We start from the raw sequence: 22972 nt of genomic DNA, 5'->3' as shown, positions 1-22972 counted from the left end.
TGTGTTGGAATCAGTGCTTTTCTATAAATAAAGTGTGAAACACAACACGGGGACTTTCTGGTTGTTTTTTTTCAGTTTTTGTAAAGGTTTGTTTTAAACTAAGCAGTTTGAAAAATACGTAAAAGGATTAGGGCCAAGTTTGATGTCGAAAGTCAAGAGAAAAAAGGCGAAATTTTGAGATTAAAGTTGAAAATTCGAGATGAAAATTAAAATTTCGAGATTAAAGTTGAAATTTTGAGAATAAAGGTTAAATATAATGTCGAGATTAAAGTCGAAAAGATGAGATTAAAGTCAAACCTTAAAAAGTAAACTCAAAGTACAAATATTGTGATAAAAGTCGAAGGCTTGCTAATGAAGTCAAATCTAGTGCTTTTATAACAATATTGAATTTTTAGTTCATTTTAGAAATTTTTGATTTAATCTCATCTTTTTTACTTTAATCTCAACATTAAATTTCAGCTTAATTCTCGAAATTTAAACTTTAATCTCGACATTTCAACTTTATTCTTGATTTGCCCGAAATAATTTTCTCCATCAAAATTTTTTTTTTCGACTTTAATCTCGTCATTATATTTCAATTTTATTCTTGAAATTTCAACTTTAATCTCTGTTTTGATCTGCGTAATAATTCCAGTAAGTTGTTTTTGTCTTCTTTTTGAATATTATGTTAAGGTTTCATTTATTCAGAAAACTGTTTATCAGGAAATTTACTTTGAGCTCCTCACATGTTTCGACTTTCAACTGCTAGTCTTTGTTCAGAGGCGACTGCTGATTGCTTTGATGTTTCCTTGACTTCCGCGTAATCATTAATTTGCACAAAGTCATTTTCGCCATCAAAATTGGCCATAATCCTCTTTTTCATAGAAAAAGGATGTTTCATTATTGCAGTTTTTACACATTAGATTTTAATTTAGGTAATAAATAACTTATTTTGATAATGAATTGACTGAAGAACTTTTGGAACTTATTTCCTGCCTGATATATTTCACGTATAATATATATATCTCACTAAAACAGACCACCAGTGACCCACGGTTGGTTCAGATTTCCATTTCTCAGCTGGTGAAGCTCCTTCATTTCATCCCTTCTAACCGATTGGAATTGGTGATAAATGAAGCACACGGAGGCTGCTTTAGTTTCATCAATCTTTCACTCATTTGTCTCTAATCAGAATATTTTTCTTCCATCCCTCCTCCACCGCTTCATTCTCATTCATTACGGATTCCTGCAGAGCTGTATGAGCAGACAATCAGAGCTTGAAGAAGTGCTAAGTGTGTGTGTGCGTGTGAATATAGATTGATTGGCCAATGATAAATGAGCAGATTTATATTAATTATCCAGACGGATGGATGGAGGAGTGATTGCTGCATGCTCCATCCTTTTTTTTTTTTTTGCACCTTAATGTAATCTGTCTCCCCCCCACCCCAACTCTTACCTCGAAACACACAAACACATTCATTTTACCTCCACTTCACGCTTGCTTGTTTTCCTGGTGACTGAACCGTCACAGCTCGTCTTCGTCAACACACACTAACAAACACATACTCCACATCTCTACGTACAACTTTGAGTTTAGTTTGGTTCGTGCAATTCTCTTAAAGCTAATGGGTAAATTGTTGACCTCAATCGAAGGTATTTCTTCCATAAAATGGGAGAATTTGCTCAATTAATGGCTTTATTGACTAATGAATGGTCAGGTAGGTTGGACTTGTGGGATTTGGAATCCTACTGTGTTTTTAGTGTTTCTTTACTCGACAAGAAAGACGTTAGCTGTGTTTGAAAAGGCGTACTACGCACTACAAACTCAATGAGTACATACTGTCTACTATAGACTATAAGTATGGTTAGGACAATTGGGATGATGACCGTTCCCACTGAAGTATACTTCCAAGTTTCCTAAGATTCATTTAGAACCTATAACGACAAAAACCTGAAGCAGACTGATGCTAAATATCTCTGTAAATTCACCACCTTTGAAAGTCCTGAAAACATTTTAAGTGAGAAAGTGACCAAGTATAGTAGGAATCGACCAATACTGATATGGATTTTTTTTTTTTTTTTTTTTAGAGCCAATACCGATTTTTTTCCCATCAGCCTGAGCCGATAACCAATACGGACTTTTGCTCCCTCAATTTACATCATAAAAGTTACACAATGCTAATCACAAATGGTTCAATTCTCATTTTTTTAAAAAGTAACATTTATTGAAATGAACAAAGGTGAGGTTGAACGACAAGTAAAAAATATTTCTGCTCTCTGTAAATAATGTGGATCGGCGAACGCGGCAGCCCGCATCTGCCTATGCCGATACACGTAAAAAACGCAAAAATCGGCCGATGTATCGTTCTATCACTAGCAAGAAAAATATGAACATGTGCTCATTTGATGCATAAAACTCATGGAAACACATTTAACGCTAACATTTTGGAGATTTTTGGAGACCCGCCATTGTGCAACTGACTTTACTTCCGGTTACTTTCAAAACAAGAGCCCTATTTACAAAAGCGTTAAAAACTAATGGAAGACAAGAAGAGATGTTTTTGTTTTGAAAAGGGAATGTTTGACTTTTAGCTTAAAGCTGGTTCCAGGACCATTTTACATTCCACTCGCAATGCATCATGGGGCGGTTGAGTAAGACCACCGTGCACACTTAGGAAATGTCCTGATATAGTGTACACCCAGGTATTTCTCACGTACTCAATCTTTCCATACTATCTAATGAACGCACTATACTCATTTTGACGTCTCAGTTAGTATGAGTTGTACTTTAGTACGACATTTTGAGCACAGCCAGTGATTCGCTTGATGCCATTTTTTGTTCTGTTTTGTTTATGGTGTTTCTGTACAATTTGTCTTTGAGTGTTTACGTAGAAAGCCACAATATCATCAGCTTCCATTGTTTTGGCACAACTTACAATCCGTGAAAACTCCAGAAGAGTGTTTTGAGGGTCACACTGGCATCAGTGGATGAGTACAACTTTTGGATGAAATACACATACAGTTTAATATGATAAGATTTCATTTACTCAGAACTATTTTAAAGGAAATTTACTTTGATCACCTGACATGTTTCGACTGCCAACCGCCAGTCTTCTTCAAAGGCGTCTGCTGATCGCTTTGATGTTTCCTTGACTTCCAAGTAATTCCAGCAAGTTCTTTTTATTTTCCAATTGTGTGGACACGAACATTGGTGGAGCTTGGTGGAGCAATTGACGAACCAACCTGACATAACTGGGTCAAATTTCATATACTGTAGATCGGTCAATGACAAACCATATGAATGTTTGTTTTGCCAATAATGAGATATAGGGATTTTTTCATTTCTAAAACTGATCCAGAATCAGTTTATTAATCTGGATCCCCTTCAAAATGTAATGGAATCTTGAATATGAACGTCTTCGTTAAAGCTATGATTCATAAAGTATTTAATGAGAAAAAAAAAGAGCTGATTTCTCCGACATCTGCCGCCAGGAATCATAAAAGTAACCTGATGAATCAAAACTCTTGGATTGACCTTGAAAGTCTTTAAAGGACACGACTGTGTCATCAGTAAAAAAACTGACTTTCAGTGTTGAGCATCTCAAGGTCCTCCTCAAAGTTTTCACCCTGTGACTCCGCCCCCTTCAACACAAGCAGTATTCTAATAACACCTATCAGTCTCTGTCACAGCGGGCTCTGTGTGTGTGTGTGTGTGTGTGTGTGTGTGTGTGTGTGTTGGGGGAGGTGGTCACTGATAAAGCGCTGATAGTGTCCATCCATGGTAGATGATGTACAGCCTGCTGTCTCTCTAGGCAGATTGGATTTTCAGGCCTGCTGATTTGCTGAGAGATGCAGCCTGGACCTCCTTCATAGACACACACGTAACACGCACACACACACACGTAACACACACACACAGAGATCCACAAACACACACCCAGCTGTTCACACATCCATACAAAAATAAGCACATGAAAGCTGCTCAACACTCCCCACTTGCACACACACACACACAAAATATAAATACACACAGTGACATTGTTCACATACACACACACACAGAGAAAGACACACAAGCATGGGTGCAAACACAAAGACACACATTTATGTTTTATTCTCTGCCAAAGCCTCAGAGTACGAGCGTGTGGAAATTGATCTCCATTTCTAAAGAGCACAGACTCATTGTTGCATTGTGTCCTACACACACACACACACACACACACACACACACACACACACACACACACACACACACACACACACACACACACACACACACACACACACGTTGACTGCATAGCTGTCACCCAGTCCCAGCCTCTTCAGTCTTATACCTGTCAACAATCGGTGGCGAGTTTGAGTTGTGTCCTTGCTATTTACACAATGTGGGTTCACTGCAAAGCATGGACATGTGTGTGCGTGTGTGTGTGTGTGTGTGTGTGTGCGCTTGTCTAAGCAATAGCCTGATCACAAAGGACAACGATGATAGAGCAGCTCTGTTATTGTCTCCCTCATCAGCAGCTTTGAGCTGTTTTTCTTCTTCTTGTATATGTTAATGATGGTTTGATGTGCACGTTTCTTTTATCTTTTAATTTGAGGTGAAGTACATCCTCTAACAAAGGAAACACTAAACTGTGGAAGGGATTCAATAAGGATGAGGGTTTTTAAGCTTTGAAAAACATTACATGCATGTACAAACGCTTTATGATTAATATCGTTTTTTATGAAGGATATTTAGGGATTTTTGTAAATAAAGGACATTAAATAAAGACTAAATAGTTTTTTTTTTTAAAAAAAAAAACCAATTAATTCATAACACTATATTTAAAAGAGGCGATTAATATTTACTGTTCATCAAAGTTTGATTTGGCGATGGAAAAAAGCCTGCGTGTTTTATTTTTTTATTAATCTTTTTTTGTAATAAGCTTTATAAGAGAATGTGAATATTATAGCACTGCATCCCCAGTTCTATTTATTTATTTATTTAAAATGTTACAAAACAATATCCAATATTTGGGGGGGAAAACAACAATAATTTTATGCATTTATTTTTTCATTACTTATTTAAATTCAACATGTGGAAAAAAAACCATTTGTTTAAGGCGTATTTAAGGCATGTTTAAGGTGTGTTTAAGACATGTTTAGGGCATGTTTAAGGCATGTTTATGGCATGTTTAAGGTGTGTTTAAGGCATGTTTAAGGTGTGTTTAAGACGTATTTAAGATGTCTTTAAGGCATGTTTAGGGCATGTTTAAGGCATGTTTATGGCATGTTTAAGGTGTGTTTAAGGCATGTTTAAGGTGTGTTTAAGGCATGTTTAGGGCATGTTTAAGGCATGTTTATGGCATGTTTAAGGTGTGTTTAAGGCATGTTTAAGGTGTGTTTAAGGCATGTTTAAGGCATGTTTAGGGCATGTTTATGGCGTGTTTAAGGTGTGTTTAAGGCATGTTTAGGGCATGTTTAAGGCATGTTTATGGCACATTTAAGGTGTGTTTAAGGCATGTTTAAGGTGTGTTTAAGACGTATTTAAGTCATGTTTAGGGCGTGTTTATGGCTTGTTTAAGGTGTGTTTAGGGCATGTTTATGGCGTGTTTAAGGCATGTTTAAGGTTTGTTTAACTTCAGTTTAAGGCGTGTTTAAGGCATGTTTAAGGCATGTTTAGGGCATGGTTATGGCATGTTTAAGGCATGTTTAAGGTTTGTTTAACTTCAGTTTAAGGCGTGTTTAAGGCATGTTTAAGGCATGTTTAGGGCATGGTTATGGCATGTTTAAGGCGTGTTTAAGATGTGTTTAAGATGTGTTTAATGCATGTTTATGACATGTTTAAGTTCAGTTTAAGGTGTGTTTAAGGCATGTTTAAGGCGTGTTTAACCCTGTAAGGCCCACTATGAATTATTCTTGAGGCGTGTCCACTCAGAGAGCTTCATTATGGTCACATGATGTTTGCTATAATTCTGTGTACAGCTACAACAACAGCAGTGATTTCAGTAGCAACAACAACAACAAACGGATTTAGCTGAATCAGCTTAGCTCTGAGCCTCGCAGAGAAAAAACACAAATTTTGGATTAACTGATCTGTTCTTAGAGCGGCTGTAATGATCACTGTAATAATAATGCATCAACACAGGGACACAAAACGCAGCTTTGTTTCTTCCTTTTACCAGATTGAGCTTTCACGTTAGTAGGAAACACCTCAGGGCTGCTGAGATTTCACTGCCTTTTATGCATTCTTTTTTTTTTTTAACCTTCTTGGGACGCGATGTAAATATCAAACAGATCTGTAATAAACATTCAACACGTCCTCCTAGAATACCACATCTTAAGAAAAATCCAACCTTTTGTTAAACAAAATAATTCAAATATCATATGAAGGCAAAACATTGACTCACGAACAAACACGAGTGGTTTGCCAATAAGGAGAGAAAAAATCACAAATGAATGCGTTTTGTTTTGAAAATAAGAAAGGTACCTAACAAACAAATACATTATGCTTCAGACAAGAACACAGCATGTTCACAATGAATTAAATAAATTTTTATAATTACAAAACATTCCCTTCAAATACACAAGAAAAAAAATCTTAAACAGAAATCTGTCACGTGACTTTTGACTGAATTTTTTTCCACTTCGCAGATTCCCACGTAAATGTACCATTGTGTACTTGAAGGATATGTTTTTTGTTTTTTTTTGTCATTTAACACAATTCCTTGTTTGTGTAAAACATAATATATGTGTTTGATAGGTACATTTCTTATTTGCAAAACAAAAGGCATTAGTTAATAGGGGTGAGACGATACACTGAATCCTATCAGTGTTTCTAACATATAAAACGCTGCCGCACACAATTATTACCTCATCGTCTCCAAGCACTTTATGAGTTATTCACATTCACTCCGTCACGATTCTAGCGCCATAAGATGAGTCACTGCTGCCAGGAAATGTAGGGAACCTGAAAGCCAACGATCATGTAGTTTGGCCAGATTGGATGGTTTAAAACTCCATTTTACTGGTAGAAATAACCAGGGAGGAGAAATGGTTGTTAAATTTCTGTAATAACAGTAAATGGGGGGATTAAAGGGGAATGTGTGACAGATTTCTGCTCTTTTCACTTTGAGGAAATGAGTTTTTCTTTTTCACTGATTTTCAATAAAAAATTAAAAAAAACAACGTTAGATTTTCAAACTAAGTGAAATTTTAACAGAGAAATGGCTTATCAGTTTAAAAAAAAGCCCTTTCAGAGAAAAATACAGCAGTAAATCACAATGAAAGCCAGTCATGACGTGTGGAAAAATGTAAATGTGGGTGATTTTAATGACTTTTAAAAACCAAACTGACTATCAAGTCACGTGATTAGTACAGTTTAAAGTGTTCTTTTTGTTGAAAAAATAAAAGAAAGAAAAATCCAAGCAGGCATAAACAAATGCATGAAGAGTTTAAGTTTTATATACTGTATATATTTAATGCATTTTGTTTCGCAAATAAGAAAGGTACCAATCAAACAAATACAACATGCTTCAGAAAGAACACAGCATGTTTGAAAACATAGAAACATTTCTTCAGTTACAAAAAAACATCTTTTAAATACTAAAAAAAAAATGTGAAAAAATTCTTCAACAGAAATCTGTCAGTTGTTTGACGTTTACATCGCATACCAAGAAGGTAAAAAAACACACAAAAGGGAGTCACAACAAGTCTTCTTCAGATGCGTCTGTTGATGGCTTTGATGTGTCCTTGACTTAGGCGTAACAATAATTTTGCTTTTTTGAATAATATAATAATTTGACATATCAAAGGGATCAGCAGATGCCTCTGAAAAAGGCTGACAGCTGACAGTCTAAACATGTCAGGAGATCAAAGTAAATTACCCGAGAAAATAATTTGTCTGAATAAATGAAACCCTAACATATTATTTAAAAAGAACTTTCTCAAATTATTACGCGGAAGTCAAGGAAACATCAATGTGATCATCAGACGCCTCTGAAGAAGACTGGCAGATTTGTTTTGACTCCCTTTTGTGTGTTTTTTTCCTTTCTTGGTATGCAATGTAAATGTCAAATAGCTCCATAAAGAGTGTTGCCACAGCACTCACAAACTAATGTATTTTGTTTTGCAAATAAGAAAGGTACCTATCAAACAAATACAACATGCTTCAGAAAGAACACAGCATGTCTGCAAACAGAGAAACATTTCTTCAGTTACAAAAAAAAACAAAACAAAAAAAAAAAATATGAAAAAATTCTTCAACAGAAATCTGTCAAATTTTTAACCTCACAGATCCCCACGTAATGTAATTTTTTTTAATAGAAAATATTTTTTTGGTTTTTCCGAGTTTTTTTTAATACATACAAGAAATTCAGAAAAAAATAAAAAAATATTTCCTATAGAAACCTAACTTATTAATTCAGCAAAAACAAAAAATAGTTTCCTAAAAAACAGAAAAGCAGGGCAACATTTTTTATTTATTTATTTTTACCTCATAAATTCAGAAAAACCCAAAATACCCAAAAATATTTCCCTTTAAAAAAATTATATCATAAATTCAGAAGAAAAAAAACCATTTTCTACAAAAACAGAAAAAGTGGGCACAATTTTTTTTAATTAACTTATTTTTATCTCGTCAATTCAGAAAAACCTAAACTTTTTTTTTCTTCCGTGAATGCAAAACGCTTCTGTAGAAGTAACTTTTCTCTGCCAGTGTGTGCTTTTAAATGAAATAATCCAATTTAAAATGGATAAACAAAACCAGCATCAAGCATCTGCCTCTTCTCTGCACATCAATCAACAGAATTAACATTTAAACACTTCACGCTGGGATCCAGCAAAGCATTTCACCACCTGTGACCTTCAACAGTAAAAGGACAAAATGATTTTTCTCACATGAAAAAAATACTTATAAAAGCTTTATTTTCCCATTTTCTGTGGTAATAAAATATCAATTGGGCTGAAAATATTTGCTTCTTATGAAGGCTTTTAAACTAAGTGACGCAAATGTTCATCGGCTCAGATTAGAAACATCATCTCTAATGCTTTATATTCCGCTTGATTCTGTTTTAATACCAATGTCATTCAACACAGCACTTGTGAATCAGACCTAATTCCATCTAAACACGTAGTAATAATAATAATAATGATAATAATTCACTCCCTGAGCAGATAAACATATTTAGAGATGAAGAGGAAATCTTTTCTCAGGAAACTAACATGTTGTTTTTCCTGGAAAGCTGCACTCGGTTGGAATGTTTCTGACATTTCTGCTCTTTAATTCCAGAAGGTTTGTTTCGGTTTTCCCTAAGGAAATGTACTTTGATCTTCTGATATTTTTTGTAATTGAAGAAATGTTTCTTTGTCAGCAAACATTTCTGTTATTTTCTGAAAGATGATGTATTTATTTGATAGGTACCTTTCTTATTTGCAAAACAAAATGCATTAGTTTGTGAATGCTGTGGCATTCTGGAGTTCAAGAATTGATGCATTAAAACATGTTGAACACTTTTTATGGAGCTATTTGACATTTACATTGCATACCAAGAAGGGAAAAACACACACAAAAGGGAGTCAAAACAAATCTGCCAGTCTTCTTCAGAGGCGTCTCATGATCGCGTTTTTGTGTCCTTGACGTCCGCGTAATAATTCCAGAAAGTTATTTTTGAATAATATGTTCAGGTTTCATTTATTCAGACTTTTTTTCTCGGAAAATTTACTTTGATCTCCTGACATGTTTCGATTGTCAACTGTCAGTCTTCTACAGAGGCGTTCGCTGATCGCTTTGATGTGTCCTTGACTTCTGTGTAATTATTATATTATTCAAAAAGAAAACAAAAATTTCTTTCTGGAATTATTATTACGCGGAAGTCAAGGACACATCAAAGCCATCAGCAGACACCTCTGAAAAAGACTGGCAGACTCCCTTTTGTGTGTGTTTTTTACCTCCTTGGTATGCCATGTAATTGTCAAACGGCTCAATAAGTGTTCAACATGTCCTCCTTGAACTCCAGAATGCCACTGTATTCACAAACCGATGCATTTTGTTTTGCAAATAAGAAAGGTACCTATCAAAAAAATACATCATGCTTCACCAAACAACACAGCATGTTTGCAGACAAAGAAATATTTCTTCAATTACAAAAAAATATCCTTTAAATGCAAAAAAAAAAAATCCTTCATGTACAAAAGATTTAAAAAAAAAAAATTGTCATTGAAGACGTTTCCTTGAATGAGTAAAAAATGCTGCATTTTTTTTTTTATAGGTTCAGTTCTTATTTGCATTGGCTTGCAAAAACGTCACAATGTTTAAAAATGCAGTTGGAAAAGTAACCTCATTTTATTTTATACTGTGATTATTTTTTTAAACTCAAAAGTAATAGATATATTTAAAACTAAACTAAACAAAAAAAACCTCATGTCAGGAGATGAAAGTAAATTTTCTTTATTTTTAGGCTCAAAAAAACAAACCAAGGAAACAATTAAGCATTTTTTTTTACATTAACAGTGTCATGATTTCCTTAACTATCCCAAACAGTTAAAAAAAACAAAAAAACAAATCATTATAAGGCTGCAAATCTTTATTTCTGTTCGATCATTTGCTTTGAGTGTTTGTGAACAGCTTGGACGAAGGCTCCCACGTGTTCTGGGTCCATGTCGGGGTAGAGGCCGTGGCCCAGGTTGGCGATGTAGCCTCTGGTGCCGAAACCCTCCAACATTTTGTGAACGATGTCCGAGATTCTTTCCTGTGGAATGAAACAATCGCAACACGTGAGGACAAGTGTCTCATTTCATGTGTTATTAATTCTCAATGGTTAGATTAGTGTTGATCCTGCTAAAGTGCTTCATTTTAACCCTCCTATTATCCTCAAATATGACGAACACATTTTACCTTTGGGGTCAATCTGACCCCAGGGATATCAGATATATATCAACTCTGCACCTGTAGGTGTGGGGATGTAAACACAGAAGCTGCTGTACAAAATCTAAATAGCGCAATAAAAACTGATAATGGGAAACACCCAAATTTTAAAAAAAACTCTCAAAATCGCAAAAAACTTTTTACGCTTACATGAAAAGGTATTTCAGACGTTTCGATGAATTGAAATGTGTCGTAAAAGCACCATGGAAACACTTTTTCCACAAATACACGTCACAGAACATGACGTACCTGGTCACATGACCACTTCTCTAAACATGACGTGGTACTGTATGTGTAGACAGAAGAGAGCAGGACATTTCTTAGCATTATATTTAAAAAAAAATATTACTGCCACATTAGACATGAAACAACAAAAGAATACAAAGTGTTTGGAGCGTCCGTCTTCCTGCGTTGAGGTCTCTTTAATGGAAACAAGCTCAAAACACAGTTATACTTTGTCGACATTTAGAAATATCGCTTTTATTTTGCTCAAATCTGTAATGGAAACCCGGCTTAGTGACACGTTTTACACAACTAAAACAGCTTGGGGTCAAAATGACCCCAGAGGAACACCAATGCGTTCAATATGTGGTCAGCACGTTCAAAAAATATCATCATGATAATTTTATGTTTAATCAATTGGAAAAGTCATGAAATATGAAGCAAAAAAATAGAAATAAAGTCAACTATTATTTTTGAATGATAAATATTGAATGGGGTCAAATTGACCCCAAAAATAATAGGAAGGTTAAACAACAGAACGTGTTACCTTTGGGGCGTAGAGAGCACAAGGGTCCATGTTTCCCTGCAGGCTGACCTTCCCTCCTGTGCGCTCCCTCAACACAAACACACTAATAGTTAATAATCACACAACAGGTGAAGCATTAGACAAGTGGAGCAGGAAACGTTTAAACCAGAAGGGAAACAGGAAACAGGAAGCATCAGCAAATGCTTAACCTGATGCTGCAAAATGTGACTCAACTGATATATTTTTTGTTTTTGTTTAAGGAATAGAGGTTTAAAAGGTGGGTCACGACAAACAATTTAATGTCATAACTCCTTTCTGAGATCCTTAACACTAAACAAAACACCTGCACACAAAGAAAGTAATCATGAGAATGTAAAAATGGGGCAAAAATGACAAAAAGCATTAAATTATTAGACTGCATTAGAACAAAATGTAACTAAAGTGCAAAAATAATACATTTCCTTTTTGGTTTTCTTAAGCTTTTTTTTTTTTTTGCCACAGATTGCAAAAAATGTTCCTTTATTTCCTGTATTTCTGACTAGTTCACTATTAGTCATTAACTAACACTTTTAAATGTGGTTTTAATGCAGGTGATTAGTTTAATTTCATTTAACTTCATGAAATATGTTAGTTGCATTATGAAACGTGATGTTACTTGTTAGTTTATTTCATATGCACACTGAATTTCCTGTTTTTTTTATTTACTGCAATTTGTTTTTCATGCAGGTAATTAGTTTTTTGATTTATTTTTTATTATTAAATCTTGTTCCATTAGTTAAATACATTTGAAAATGTGTTATTTGTCAGGATTATGTGGAGAATCACTGGGTTAGCTGCATGCTTTTCTGCTGTCTCACTGTAAACTAATGATTCTTTATGATGTGGTCACATGGTGCAGCACAGACACAGGGAGTCTGACTTGGTTGAACGTTAACAGAACTCATCGCCAGGCATGTTGATTGTGTTACCGAGCAGAACGTGGGTCAATAGTCCAGTCCAGTCCAACCACCTCATAATGAGACTGGGACAGATCCTCCACGCCGTAGTGAGCGTCTTTAGCAAACACAATCTGAAACACACACACACACACACGTGTTTATTTTATTTACTCAACATTTTTGTCGACAATATGACCAATTTAAAAATAAAAAAATAAAAAAAATATATATATATAAATGTGAACAAAAACTAAATCCTACGACGGTGTATTATGGCCACATTAAAATGAAAAGAAATCTGAACACTACCAGATTAAAATTGTAATATTTTGAGAATAAAGTCACGATTTCATTAGATTAAAGTCATAATTTTATGAAAATAAAGCCGTATTTAAAAAAATAAATAAATAATGGTATAGCGCTCAGAATTCCCAGTTGCAGTGAATGCAACGTATGTTTGAAACCCAATAAAGAGAAATACAGGTATAATCTCACTAAATGCTCCACATTCTTTATAAAACACACGAGTGACCGGTTTATATTTCATTTTATTTACTTTATTCTCGAAACACTGCAACTTTAATCTTGGAATATTATGATTTTAATCTATGATTTTCATCATCTAATATTATGATTTTAATATTATGAAATTATGATTTTATTAAGATACGACTTTATTCTCATAGAATTACAGTTTTATTCTCAAAATATTGCAACTTTAATCTTGTAAAATTGCGGTTTTGTTAAGATACAACTTCATTCTCATACAATTACAACTTTATTATGACTTTAATCTTTTTTTTTATTTTATTTAATGTGGCCCTAATCCTGTGGTCCTGATATCTAAATATATTTTTCATTATATTTTTGTCAACTAATAAAATCTAAACTATAATGTTCACATGTGACCGACTCCAATCAGAATGAAGTTTCTTTTTTGGTCGGTTGGTTTGTTACATGGAAGAAGCCTTAATACCATTATTACACATCAGGTTGATAAAAATACAACTCTTATACTTTTTATTTTAACTATAACTGATATAATGACTAAAGTTTCACTTAAACTTAGTTGCATTTTAGTTAAAAAACTAAAAGTAAAAGTGTCAAAATTAACACAGACAAAAATGTGGAAAAGAGAAACAGTTGCTAAAAGTGATTCTTTGGTAAAATGCTGCCACCTGCTGGTGATACAATAAATCGTCCCCATTAAAGGATCAAACATACAGATAAATATATAACTTATTGCAACAATATCCAAATGATTAACAAATCTAAAAACAAAAATAAACTAAGTGAATGAATAGATTTCCTAGAGAGAATAAATAAAGTGGCTGTAGTTAAACAGGCTGATTAAAGAGTGGCTGTTTATGCGTCGTCTCATTAAACATTTATTTGCAGAGGGAAAAGAGATTTAGTGGTTTAAAGGTCCAACCTGTTCTAATGATGGTGCAGTGGATGAAGCAGTCATGATTAAAGGTCAATAAATTACAGCCAGAGGATCAACGTGTGAAAATGGACTTTTAGGAAACCTTGTTACAGCCTGAAATCTAACAACCACCAGAATAGTTCTAAAAAATAAAAGTGATAAAACCTAAAATTTTACAACTGATTAATAATGCAATAAAAGTGCTTTGCCCAGAATGTAGAATTAATCATTTATGAATTAAAAGGATTTATTGTTTCAATGTATTGAGTAGTATCATACACAAATGAGTACATATATATATATATATATATATATATTTATATTATATATTATCATATCGATCCAAAAAAATGTCCAAATCAAAACGTTTAATTAATTTAATTAAATTAATTAATTCAAACATTTAATAGAACGTAAACACCCAGTCACAAGGTGTCAGTGAACAACATCAGACCTTTTTAAACTAACTCACTGCATTTTAGCTCGGAAGTTCATTTCACTTTATTTTCATAAAACATACTGGGAACTTTTATAGATGTGGTTACTTTAAATATTTATGTATATATTTAAGAACTTAACAAAATCAGAATCTGTTGTAGAAGCAAAAGTTAAACTTTTTAGAAAAATGTAATGATAAAAATACCACTTATTTTTGATATCGGTACTTGATATACAGTTACCATTTACTTGTTCTCGCAAGTTTAAAAAAATGGAATAAATTATATTTAATCCCATTTTGTACTTGTAAAAGTGAAATTTGTAATTACTGATATTGTGATGTATATATTGTGATATATATCGTATCAGAACTCAAATACTGTGAAACGTATCGTATTGCACATCTCTAATATATATATATATATATATATATATATATATTAGAGTCTTTGATATTTTTGGAAACTTTTTTCCTCACTTTCATACATATACTGTATAAAAAGGCAAAAAGTGTTCATGTTTTGGGCTCAGCATCTTGTTACATTACTGACCAGTTATTACATTTTGGGTTTTATATAAAAAAGAAGAAGAAAAAAAGGTCGTTACATATCAGGCTGTAACAAAGTCGTTGTACAGATCATTCCTCACATTTTCCTACTCATAAAAAAGCCTTAATTGATGAAAAAAACATTGAGGTAAAATGTATTATCTTGTACTTTATGAAAAGCCATTTTAACAGGTTTTTTTTTCTTCAGCGTGTCTCACCATGGGCACGTCCTGTCCATCCTCCTTCAGCTTGTCTTTGACTCTCCGAGCGATGTCCCTCAGGTACAGCAGAGAGAACTCTTTAAACTCTGCAGGTCCCAGAATCCCAGCGTGAGACTCAAACACCTGCAGAGCCTGGATGGCAAAGAGAAATCAAAGGAAAGAGCTTTCATTCAAATTACCTGGAATAAAAAAATAATAGAAAACACCATCCATGGAGGTGGAATGCTGAGAAAAACACTTGATTTTTTATGATACAGAGAAAGAAAATGGAGAAGTGAAGCTAACCTGTGCTCCAGCAGCCACCTGTCCCAGCAGGTATTCCACGATCACATCCGTTAGCATCCTCAGTAGCATGTGGCTAGCCTCTGGATGCTGGTACAGCCAACGCTTGGCCTTAGAGTGAGTGTTGGAGCCTCCGCCTTCGATCATGTAGGACATGAGCGTCCACTGTAGAGGAACATGTGATCACATCTATCTATACGCAGACACACGTATCATCAACGTTAGGGATGGTCGCTAACCGGAGCTCCAGTGAAGCCGATCAGCGGTACTTTTCCCTCCAGCTTGTGTCGGGTCAGAGTGATGGCTCTGAACACGTAGCCCAGCTCTGTGTTTACGTCCACTTTGACCCTCAGCCTCTGCAGGTCCTCGGGATCCTTCAGAGGATCCGGGAATGTCGGCCCTTTGCCTGGAACCATTTGCACATCCATTCCCATGGCCTAGAGGAAGAAGCACTTTGTTAGGATACTAATAAACACAGAGGACAGTCAAGCATCAGAATATGGGTCGCATACGAGTCCAAACTTAGATTCAATCACTAATAAATGTAAGTAGGGGTGTCCCCATCCGATATTGATATCAGTCCAATATCAGCTAGAAAACAAATATCGGATTTTATCGGACTGCATCTAAAATCTCTGATATAAGTGCACCAATAATCATTTTCCGCTCCAGCACTTCTATCCATAAGTGATTCCAGTTCACTTATCGACCTGTCCATCTTGTGCACTTCCTTCAAATTTGTAAATTGAATTAAAATAATAGCTTAATAAAAATAATCATGGACCTGGTTAGTGAATGGTGTAACTCATAAATGTACCTTTTCAAAGTGAGAACTCACACTGTAATTTTCACACTGAATTGTTTGCACTTTAAAAGTATAATTTGTCTTTATTTGGTTTATTTAGGTTATTTTTCATGGTTTTATAATTTATTTTATTCAACTGTAGAATACTGTAGATATTATGTTGAAGGTTAACATGTATGTAACCAATTGGTTAATAATAAATGGGTCAGTTTTTCTCATACCTACTATTGCTGACTATTGTTCTCTGAGTAACATCACTTGATCAAACCTTTTCTAACAATCCACACTACAAAATAAGTAATACAAGTATCTATGATCAGTGCTGATATTGTATCGGATCGGTATCGGCCAATACTCAAGTTGCAGTATCGGCTCGGGACATCCCTAAATGTAAGATTGAACATTTTTCAGTAACGAGTATAAAAACAGAAAGTCTGACCTGTGGGACGACCAGGATGTCTGAGAAGATGATGGCAGCATCGAAGGAAAATCGTCTTAAAGGCTGATCAGGAAAAAGTATAAAAAAATATTTTCATTAAAGGGTAGCTGTAGTGAAAATGTATCCAACAAAAAATGGGTTTAATCTATGTCCAATAAACAACATATGTGCACCGTTTTATACAAAAAAAAAACACATTAAAAGGACTTATTAGAACGATTTTATACTTCGGGGCATAAACTATGAAAAGTGGCCATTTTGGACAGGATATGACACACTTTAGTTGATCGGCCCGGCCTGTCGCTTTAAAGAAATGGTGCATTGTGGGAGATGTAGTTTTTTCTGTTATCTTTTGGTGTGAAGCAGCCATGTGCATCCTCTCCATGACCTTTCTCACCAACTACCTGCTTCTTGTGTGCCTCCCTACACCCACTCAGCATGCAGAATTAGCTGCTGTTAGCAGCAGAAACGGGCCATGGCTGAGTAGTTAGGTGTTGGAAGTGCACAAATATGAAACATGAAAGGATATGTGACGGGGTGATGTGCCAGTACCTCCAAGGATCAGAACCTGACCGTGCCCTAAAGAAAAAGTAAGTTCTCCTGACAGTTCATCATGAGCCACCAGGAAATAAGAGGGAACAAACTGGTGGGGTGTGATTAATGTCCCCTGTAAGCAGAAACGTAGTAGTGCTCTGAACAAAGACGTTAAGCTTTGCATGCAGATTCCTCTCATAGCAGCTCGCCTTGAAGCGATCATTGTATCCGGAAAAGTTTTAGGAGTCTATCTCGTATTGATAGTATGGAGCATTATTTGGCTTAGAGACACAAAAGAAATGTTTCTGTGGGGTTTTTTCTCTTGTTGTTATAGCAACTAGAGCTGGGCAATATATCGTGATTCAAGATACATCGAGTTTTCTATTTTGACGATATAGGAAATGACAATATCGCCTATTTCGAGATGCATCTATATATACAGTATTTTTTTTTATTTGTTTTTATTCATACAATTACAAGTATTTACTATTATTCGTAGAGTTTACAATTTTTCCAAATTTCTGAGATATATATTTTATAGCTCATTTTGTATTAAAATACTCATTTTAGGAGTCCTAACCCAGACCTTCCCCTAAACAAGCAACACTACAGAACTCACTCACACGTGCTGTCCCTTATAGGGAAAAAAACCCTAAAAATGGCACATATTGTGCTGCTGTTTGTTAATTTTTCATCAGCAAATTTAACTCAGAATTGGTTTCCTGGTGAGACTTTATTGAGTTAAAAATATTGAGATTAATATTGTATATTGTCATTTTGAGAAAAAAATAATGAGATGAGTTTTGGTCCATATCACCCAGCCCTAATAGCAACCATGAGCTTTACTCCCCAATGTATAAAGTCTTACTACAAAAGTCCTTTAAATGTGCACATATTTAGTTTATTAGTAATACATTGAACAAATGTTATCTTATATACGGTACATTTCCACTACAAGTACCCTTTAAAAGTCTTTTGTAATCATTTAAAGAAGGTGTATCATTAATTCCAGCCTCTCCGTCATTGACTGAATGGATCTAATGTGAGGTTTTACCTGTAGTGTGAGCTCACAGCAGGCCTCGGGGGATCGACAGGTCTCAAAGAAGTCCTTACCCGCTCTGGACTCACGAAACTCTGCAGTAAGAGACACAACATGCCACTATTTCAACTTCCTGTAGATCATGGCCGTCCAATTTCGGTCAAAAGTTGGCCCGCAAACCATGCGTTTTGGCCCACTGCCCATATTTGAAATAGTTTTTTTTAATTTTTTTTTGATATTTTTCAAAATAATGTGTAACATAGTACAGTGATTTATAAGAAAAAAATCTAAAACTTCCTGTAAAGCGACTGAGTTTTCTTTGTAAAGCGCTATGTAAAACTGATTAATTAACTGTTACTAAAGCTACATTATTTTTCTCGAGTTTTTATGGATTTTTCAAAGCAGGGACAATGTAGCGTTTTGATCGTGTAGGCGGGGTATGTTGTGTCCCATTTTGTTGAATTTGTATTGGGACTAAATGTCTTTGAAGACATTTAGACGTTTCATAATTTTATGCCATGAAACACAATAAAGAAAAGTGTTCTTCAATTTCAAAACTACTTTTAAGTGTTTATTTGGCACAGTTTTGTCATATTTACTTTCATGCACTGGAACATGAATGTTTAATTTTGGCCCGCGGCCCTCGACTGCGATTACATTTTGGCCCTCCAATGAAAATAGTCTGGGCAACCCTGCTTTAGATTATTAAATATTAGGGGTTTGTATTGCCCGGCATCTGGCGATACGATTCATATCCCGATACAAAGGTAACGATACGATACGATATATCCCAATATTAAAGTATAAGGTGATTAAGAAACAACTAATGTGTAAATGTGTACACCTTCATGTGAACATTATGTATGAAATATATTTTATTGGCATACTTAAAAATAAAAACAAACAATCTGCCTGTGGCTTTTAAACCAACTTTGACTTTAGTGCAACTTAACTGAGTTACAATGTCTAGAACAACAAATAAATAGAGAAAGTTAGTATTTTCTTTTTAGATTTTATTGAAAAAACACAAGCTGGTCAACAAGCCCAGGTGTTACAATGTCTCCTGCAGTGGAAAAGACTTTCCTGGTCAAATAAAGGTAAAAATAAATAAATAAAATCAATATGGATGCGTTTTGAATCGATCCGAGAATCGCGCAACGTAATATCGCGATTAGGGATGTAAAGATTAATCGTGAGGCAGTTAAAAATCCATTCAAATGTGTCACAGTTCACAACGATACTCTGAAATTGAATCGCAGTACTTTTTATTTAATAACAGCAAAGGGCGCTATCTATTTAGAAAATTAAAGTCAGGACGCACCACCGTGTTTTAAATGAGAAGTGTGGAAGCATTTTGGCTTCCCCAAGACAAAATGAAAGAGGTGAGAAAGAAAGAACATGTGAAATCCAAGCTAAGAGGGAGAGAGAATGAAAGCCATAGTTTGTTTATTTTCATTATTTCTTTGATATGGGATTTGTTTTAAAGTCCAAGGCACAAAACACATTTTCAGTTGCACTTTGAAAAAGTAAATTAACTATTGTGCAGTTTTGCATAGTTTACTGTAGAGCCAGAATTTAAATTAATAGGCTTCTTCTTCATTTGTACTATTTATTTATTGATTTCATTCAGGATTTATTTTTAATTAAATTGCATTGTTTTGCATAGTTTATCAAGGGATTCTTTTGACAATGAAAGATAAAAGAAAATAGAACTGGATTTTTTTTATATCCAAAGAAAAAAATAAATAATACGTTTTCAGTCATCATTTGTCTCCAGTCTCATTTTGTAAAATAAATCGTGAACCCAGTATCGTGAATCGAATCCTATCGGGAGTTGAGTGAATAGTTACATCCCTAATTGCCAAATCAACACCCCTATTAGTTATTGTTCTGGGAGTTTTTTTTATTTTTATTTTGTTCAATGGCTCCCCAACATTTTTAGTGCCTTGTTGGCTTTTTTTTTTGGATGAAATTCATTGTCATTGGACTAAAAACACAGACACACTGCTCAGTATTCTCTCACCTGGTAAATATCTTCCTGCTTGTCTCATGCACCACACCGGCACATGCTGGGTTTCTTCTCCTCGCGCCGCTCGTAGGAATGTGTCATTTTTTAGTTGAGGAAAGTCTTTGGGGCTACGAGCAAAACACAACAGCAATGAATTCACTTTTCTTTTCTTTTTTCCATCAATCACGCTTTGCATGGCTGATAGTTTGAAACAGTGAGGATAGATTTGGACGATACAATGGCATGCCTGAGTTATCTTAAATATAGGCACTGCTCCGCCTCTTTTCCCTGCAATCATGTCACGTATCGAACAGAGAAGCTGTCCCTGACTCACAGATTAAGTCTGTGGTCTTATCATCCCCCTGCAGGGGTGAAGACGGTTTGAATGGACAACACAGCCTGACTTTTACTGGAAAGAAACTATTTCAGTTTAAAATAATGCTTTTTTCTTTTTAATTGAAGAAAAACTGATACTTTCAAATGCTACATGATGTTTCCCAAGCCACTGTAAAGCCCATTGTATATGTGAGATATGCCAGCTATCATATAATACAATTTTCCCAATCTTATTTTATTTATGAATTAATAATTACGGAGCTTCCTACATATAATTTCTGTATTTTAAATAAACAAATAAAAAATATCTGAGAATCAAATACAAAGTATTATTATTTACCACATATTAAAAATGTGAATAAAATGAAGAGAAAAAAAGGATAAGGGCTAAAAACCTTTATTTTTTTATTTTTAAATAATAATACAGTTTTCTTTTTTCTTTTTTTTTTTTTGGTTCATGTTTTTGTACAGGGCTTTTATACTGCCTTATGTTATTCTGTGTTCAGGTCATGATAACCTTTTTTTTTTAGTGTGTTATAAAACGTATGTACGCTGTGTGTGTTACTGTTTTAACTTTTTTTTTTTTTAATTATTAGTTTTAAATAAGTTATGCTCAAAAAGCGAAGTCCTGGTTCATTCAGATAAAGAGACAAATTTGAAAGTTAAAAGAAATAACTTAAACTAGTATTTCCTTATTGTGTGAAAAACATTCATATCAATTTTAATAGACAGAAAATACCTTCTTTGTGCTTGAAATATGAGCAGAATTAATCAGTAGGTTCACATATTACATTATAAACACTAATATATAATTAACCAACTGACTTTAACAACACATTAGATGTAAAAAAAAATATATATGAAAATTGTGCGTGTGTTTTTTAAAAGAGGTTTCGTAATAGAAAATGAAGCAGAAACACATAAGATAACAGTGCGTGATATATGCGCACATGCGCTTATTAAACGCTTATACAACATTATCAAACGGCTTTCATATCGTAGCTGCATCGATCGTTAGCGGCAAAAAAGTCACTTATTATCCGCTCAGTAATTGTTACTCACAGGATAAAGTCGCTCTTACTCATCTCGGCAGGCTGGAAACACGATGATTAAAGCACTTTGTGTGTGTTTATGTGTGACTTCACCTGCAGCTTCTACTGCTGTCATTTAAAGGAAGTCTCACTGAGGGGCGCGGCCATATTGGAAGACCACGTGACCACAACAGGAAACGTGCTGAAACTTCAAAATAAAGAGAGGGCTGCCAAATGGAGCCAAAACAAAGCAAATCAACGCCACTTTCAAATCGAAATAACCAAGTATTTTCACACAATTGAAACCACTGCAAACAATAAGGCCATAAATATTTACAAAACATTCAAGAAATAGATCAACACGGGCACATAAGCCATCCCTTATGATTATTTCGTTTATTATTCTTTTGTTGTCTGTACCTTTTATTGTCTTAATATTCCTTTGTAGTTGTATGTTCATTTCTGTGTTACATTGGGTTGTATTTTACTTAAATGATAAATAAATGAAAATAAAGAGAAGGCTGTTTTTTTTTTGGGGATCATGGTAAACTCTCCAATATTATCTAATAACTTAGTGGCTTAGTTACTGTGAATTAAATGTGGTTTAATTTCTTGGAATATTTGCTTTATGTATGAAAACCTGTCAGAGTATATTGATATTTGTTGACAAGGAATTCATGATGTGTATTGTTCATTTTGAATTCATCCAAAATGCAAAAGGCTGTTTCCACCACACAAAAAAAATTCTATGGCAAGTCATAATTATGAGTTAGTAAAGTCATACTTATGAGACAGAAAGTCATAATTATAAGAAAGAAAGTCATGATTCCGAGAAAACATACGGAAATGTGACAGAATAATTTTGCATTAGACTTATTTATGTACTTCCGCTTTTTTCTACACTATGTACCATGTCTTGAATTCTAAAAACTGAATACACAACTAAATAATGCATTTAGAATTAATTTTTATTCAAAGTGTAATTAAAAATGGATAACAGTCAGTGTCAGTATAGACTGCTGCAAATACTCAGTTTGTATCTCATAATTATAACTTTCTATCTCATAATTATGACTTTTTATTTCATAAATATGACTTTACTAACTCATAATTCTGAAGTTGCCGTGGTGATTTTTATTTATCTTTTTAGTGGCGTAAACAGGCTTCCATATGAATGTGGAAAAGGGAAGGGAAAAACACAGCCACAACAGTAGCAAAATATCAAAACATTATAATTGAAGAAGAAGAAGAAGAAGAAGAAGAAGAAGAAGAAGAAGAAGAAGAAGAAGAAGAAGAAG

The 22972-nt window shown here is 34.3% G+C and overlaps 1 protein-coding gene across 1 annotated transcript; it reads right to left on the bottom strand.

Moving 5' to 3' along the window:
* Positions 1-10523: 10523 nt before the first annotated feature.
* On the bottom strand, positions 10524-21863 carry urod (uroporphyrinogen decarboxylase). The gene is made up of 10 exons (XM_028472210.1): positions 21706-21863; positions 20323-20435; positions 18315-18394; positions 16727-16789; positions 15722-15919; positions 15486-15647; positions 15198-15332; positions 12599-12699; positions 11652-11718; positions 10524-10706 (listed from the first exon to the last, which is right to left on the bottom strand). The coding sequence occupies exons 1-10, from the start codon at positions 21726-21728 to the stop codon at positions 10542-10544; spliced, it is 1107 nt and encodes a 368-aa protein (XP_028328011.1). The 5' UTR covers positions 21729-21863; the 3' UTR covers positions 10524-10541.
* Between the last annotated feature and the right edge of the window lie 1109 nt (positions 21864-22972).

This window comes from Gouania willdenowi, chromosome 17 (genome assembly GCF_900634775.1).
Source record: "Gouania willdenowi chromosome 17, fGouWil2.1, whole genome shotgun sequence".
In the NCBI taxonomy this organism is placed as follows: domain Eukaryota; kingdom Metazoa; phylum Chordata; class Actinopteri; order Blenniiformes; family Gobiesocidae; genus Gouania; species Gouania willdenowi.
This window is presented reverse-complemented; position numbering and strand designations above follow the sequence as displayed.

What these genes read in the sequence shown, in the direction of transcription:
- urod (XM_028472210.1), bottom strand. Translation starts at nt 21,728, where the DNA reads ATGAGTAAGAGCGACTTTATCCT. An exon ending in TCGGCTTCACTGGAGCTCCG is followed by an intron (nt 15,648 to 15,721) that starts GTTAGCGACCAT and finishes GTTCCTCTACAG; the next exon opens with TGGACGCTCATGTCCTACAT. An exon ending in GTGCTCTCTACGCCCCAAAG is followed by an intron (nt 10,707 to 11,651) that starts GTAACACGTTCT and finishes TTCATTCCACAG; the next exon opens with GAAAGAATCTCGGACATCGT.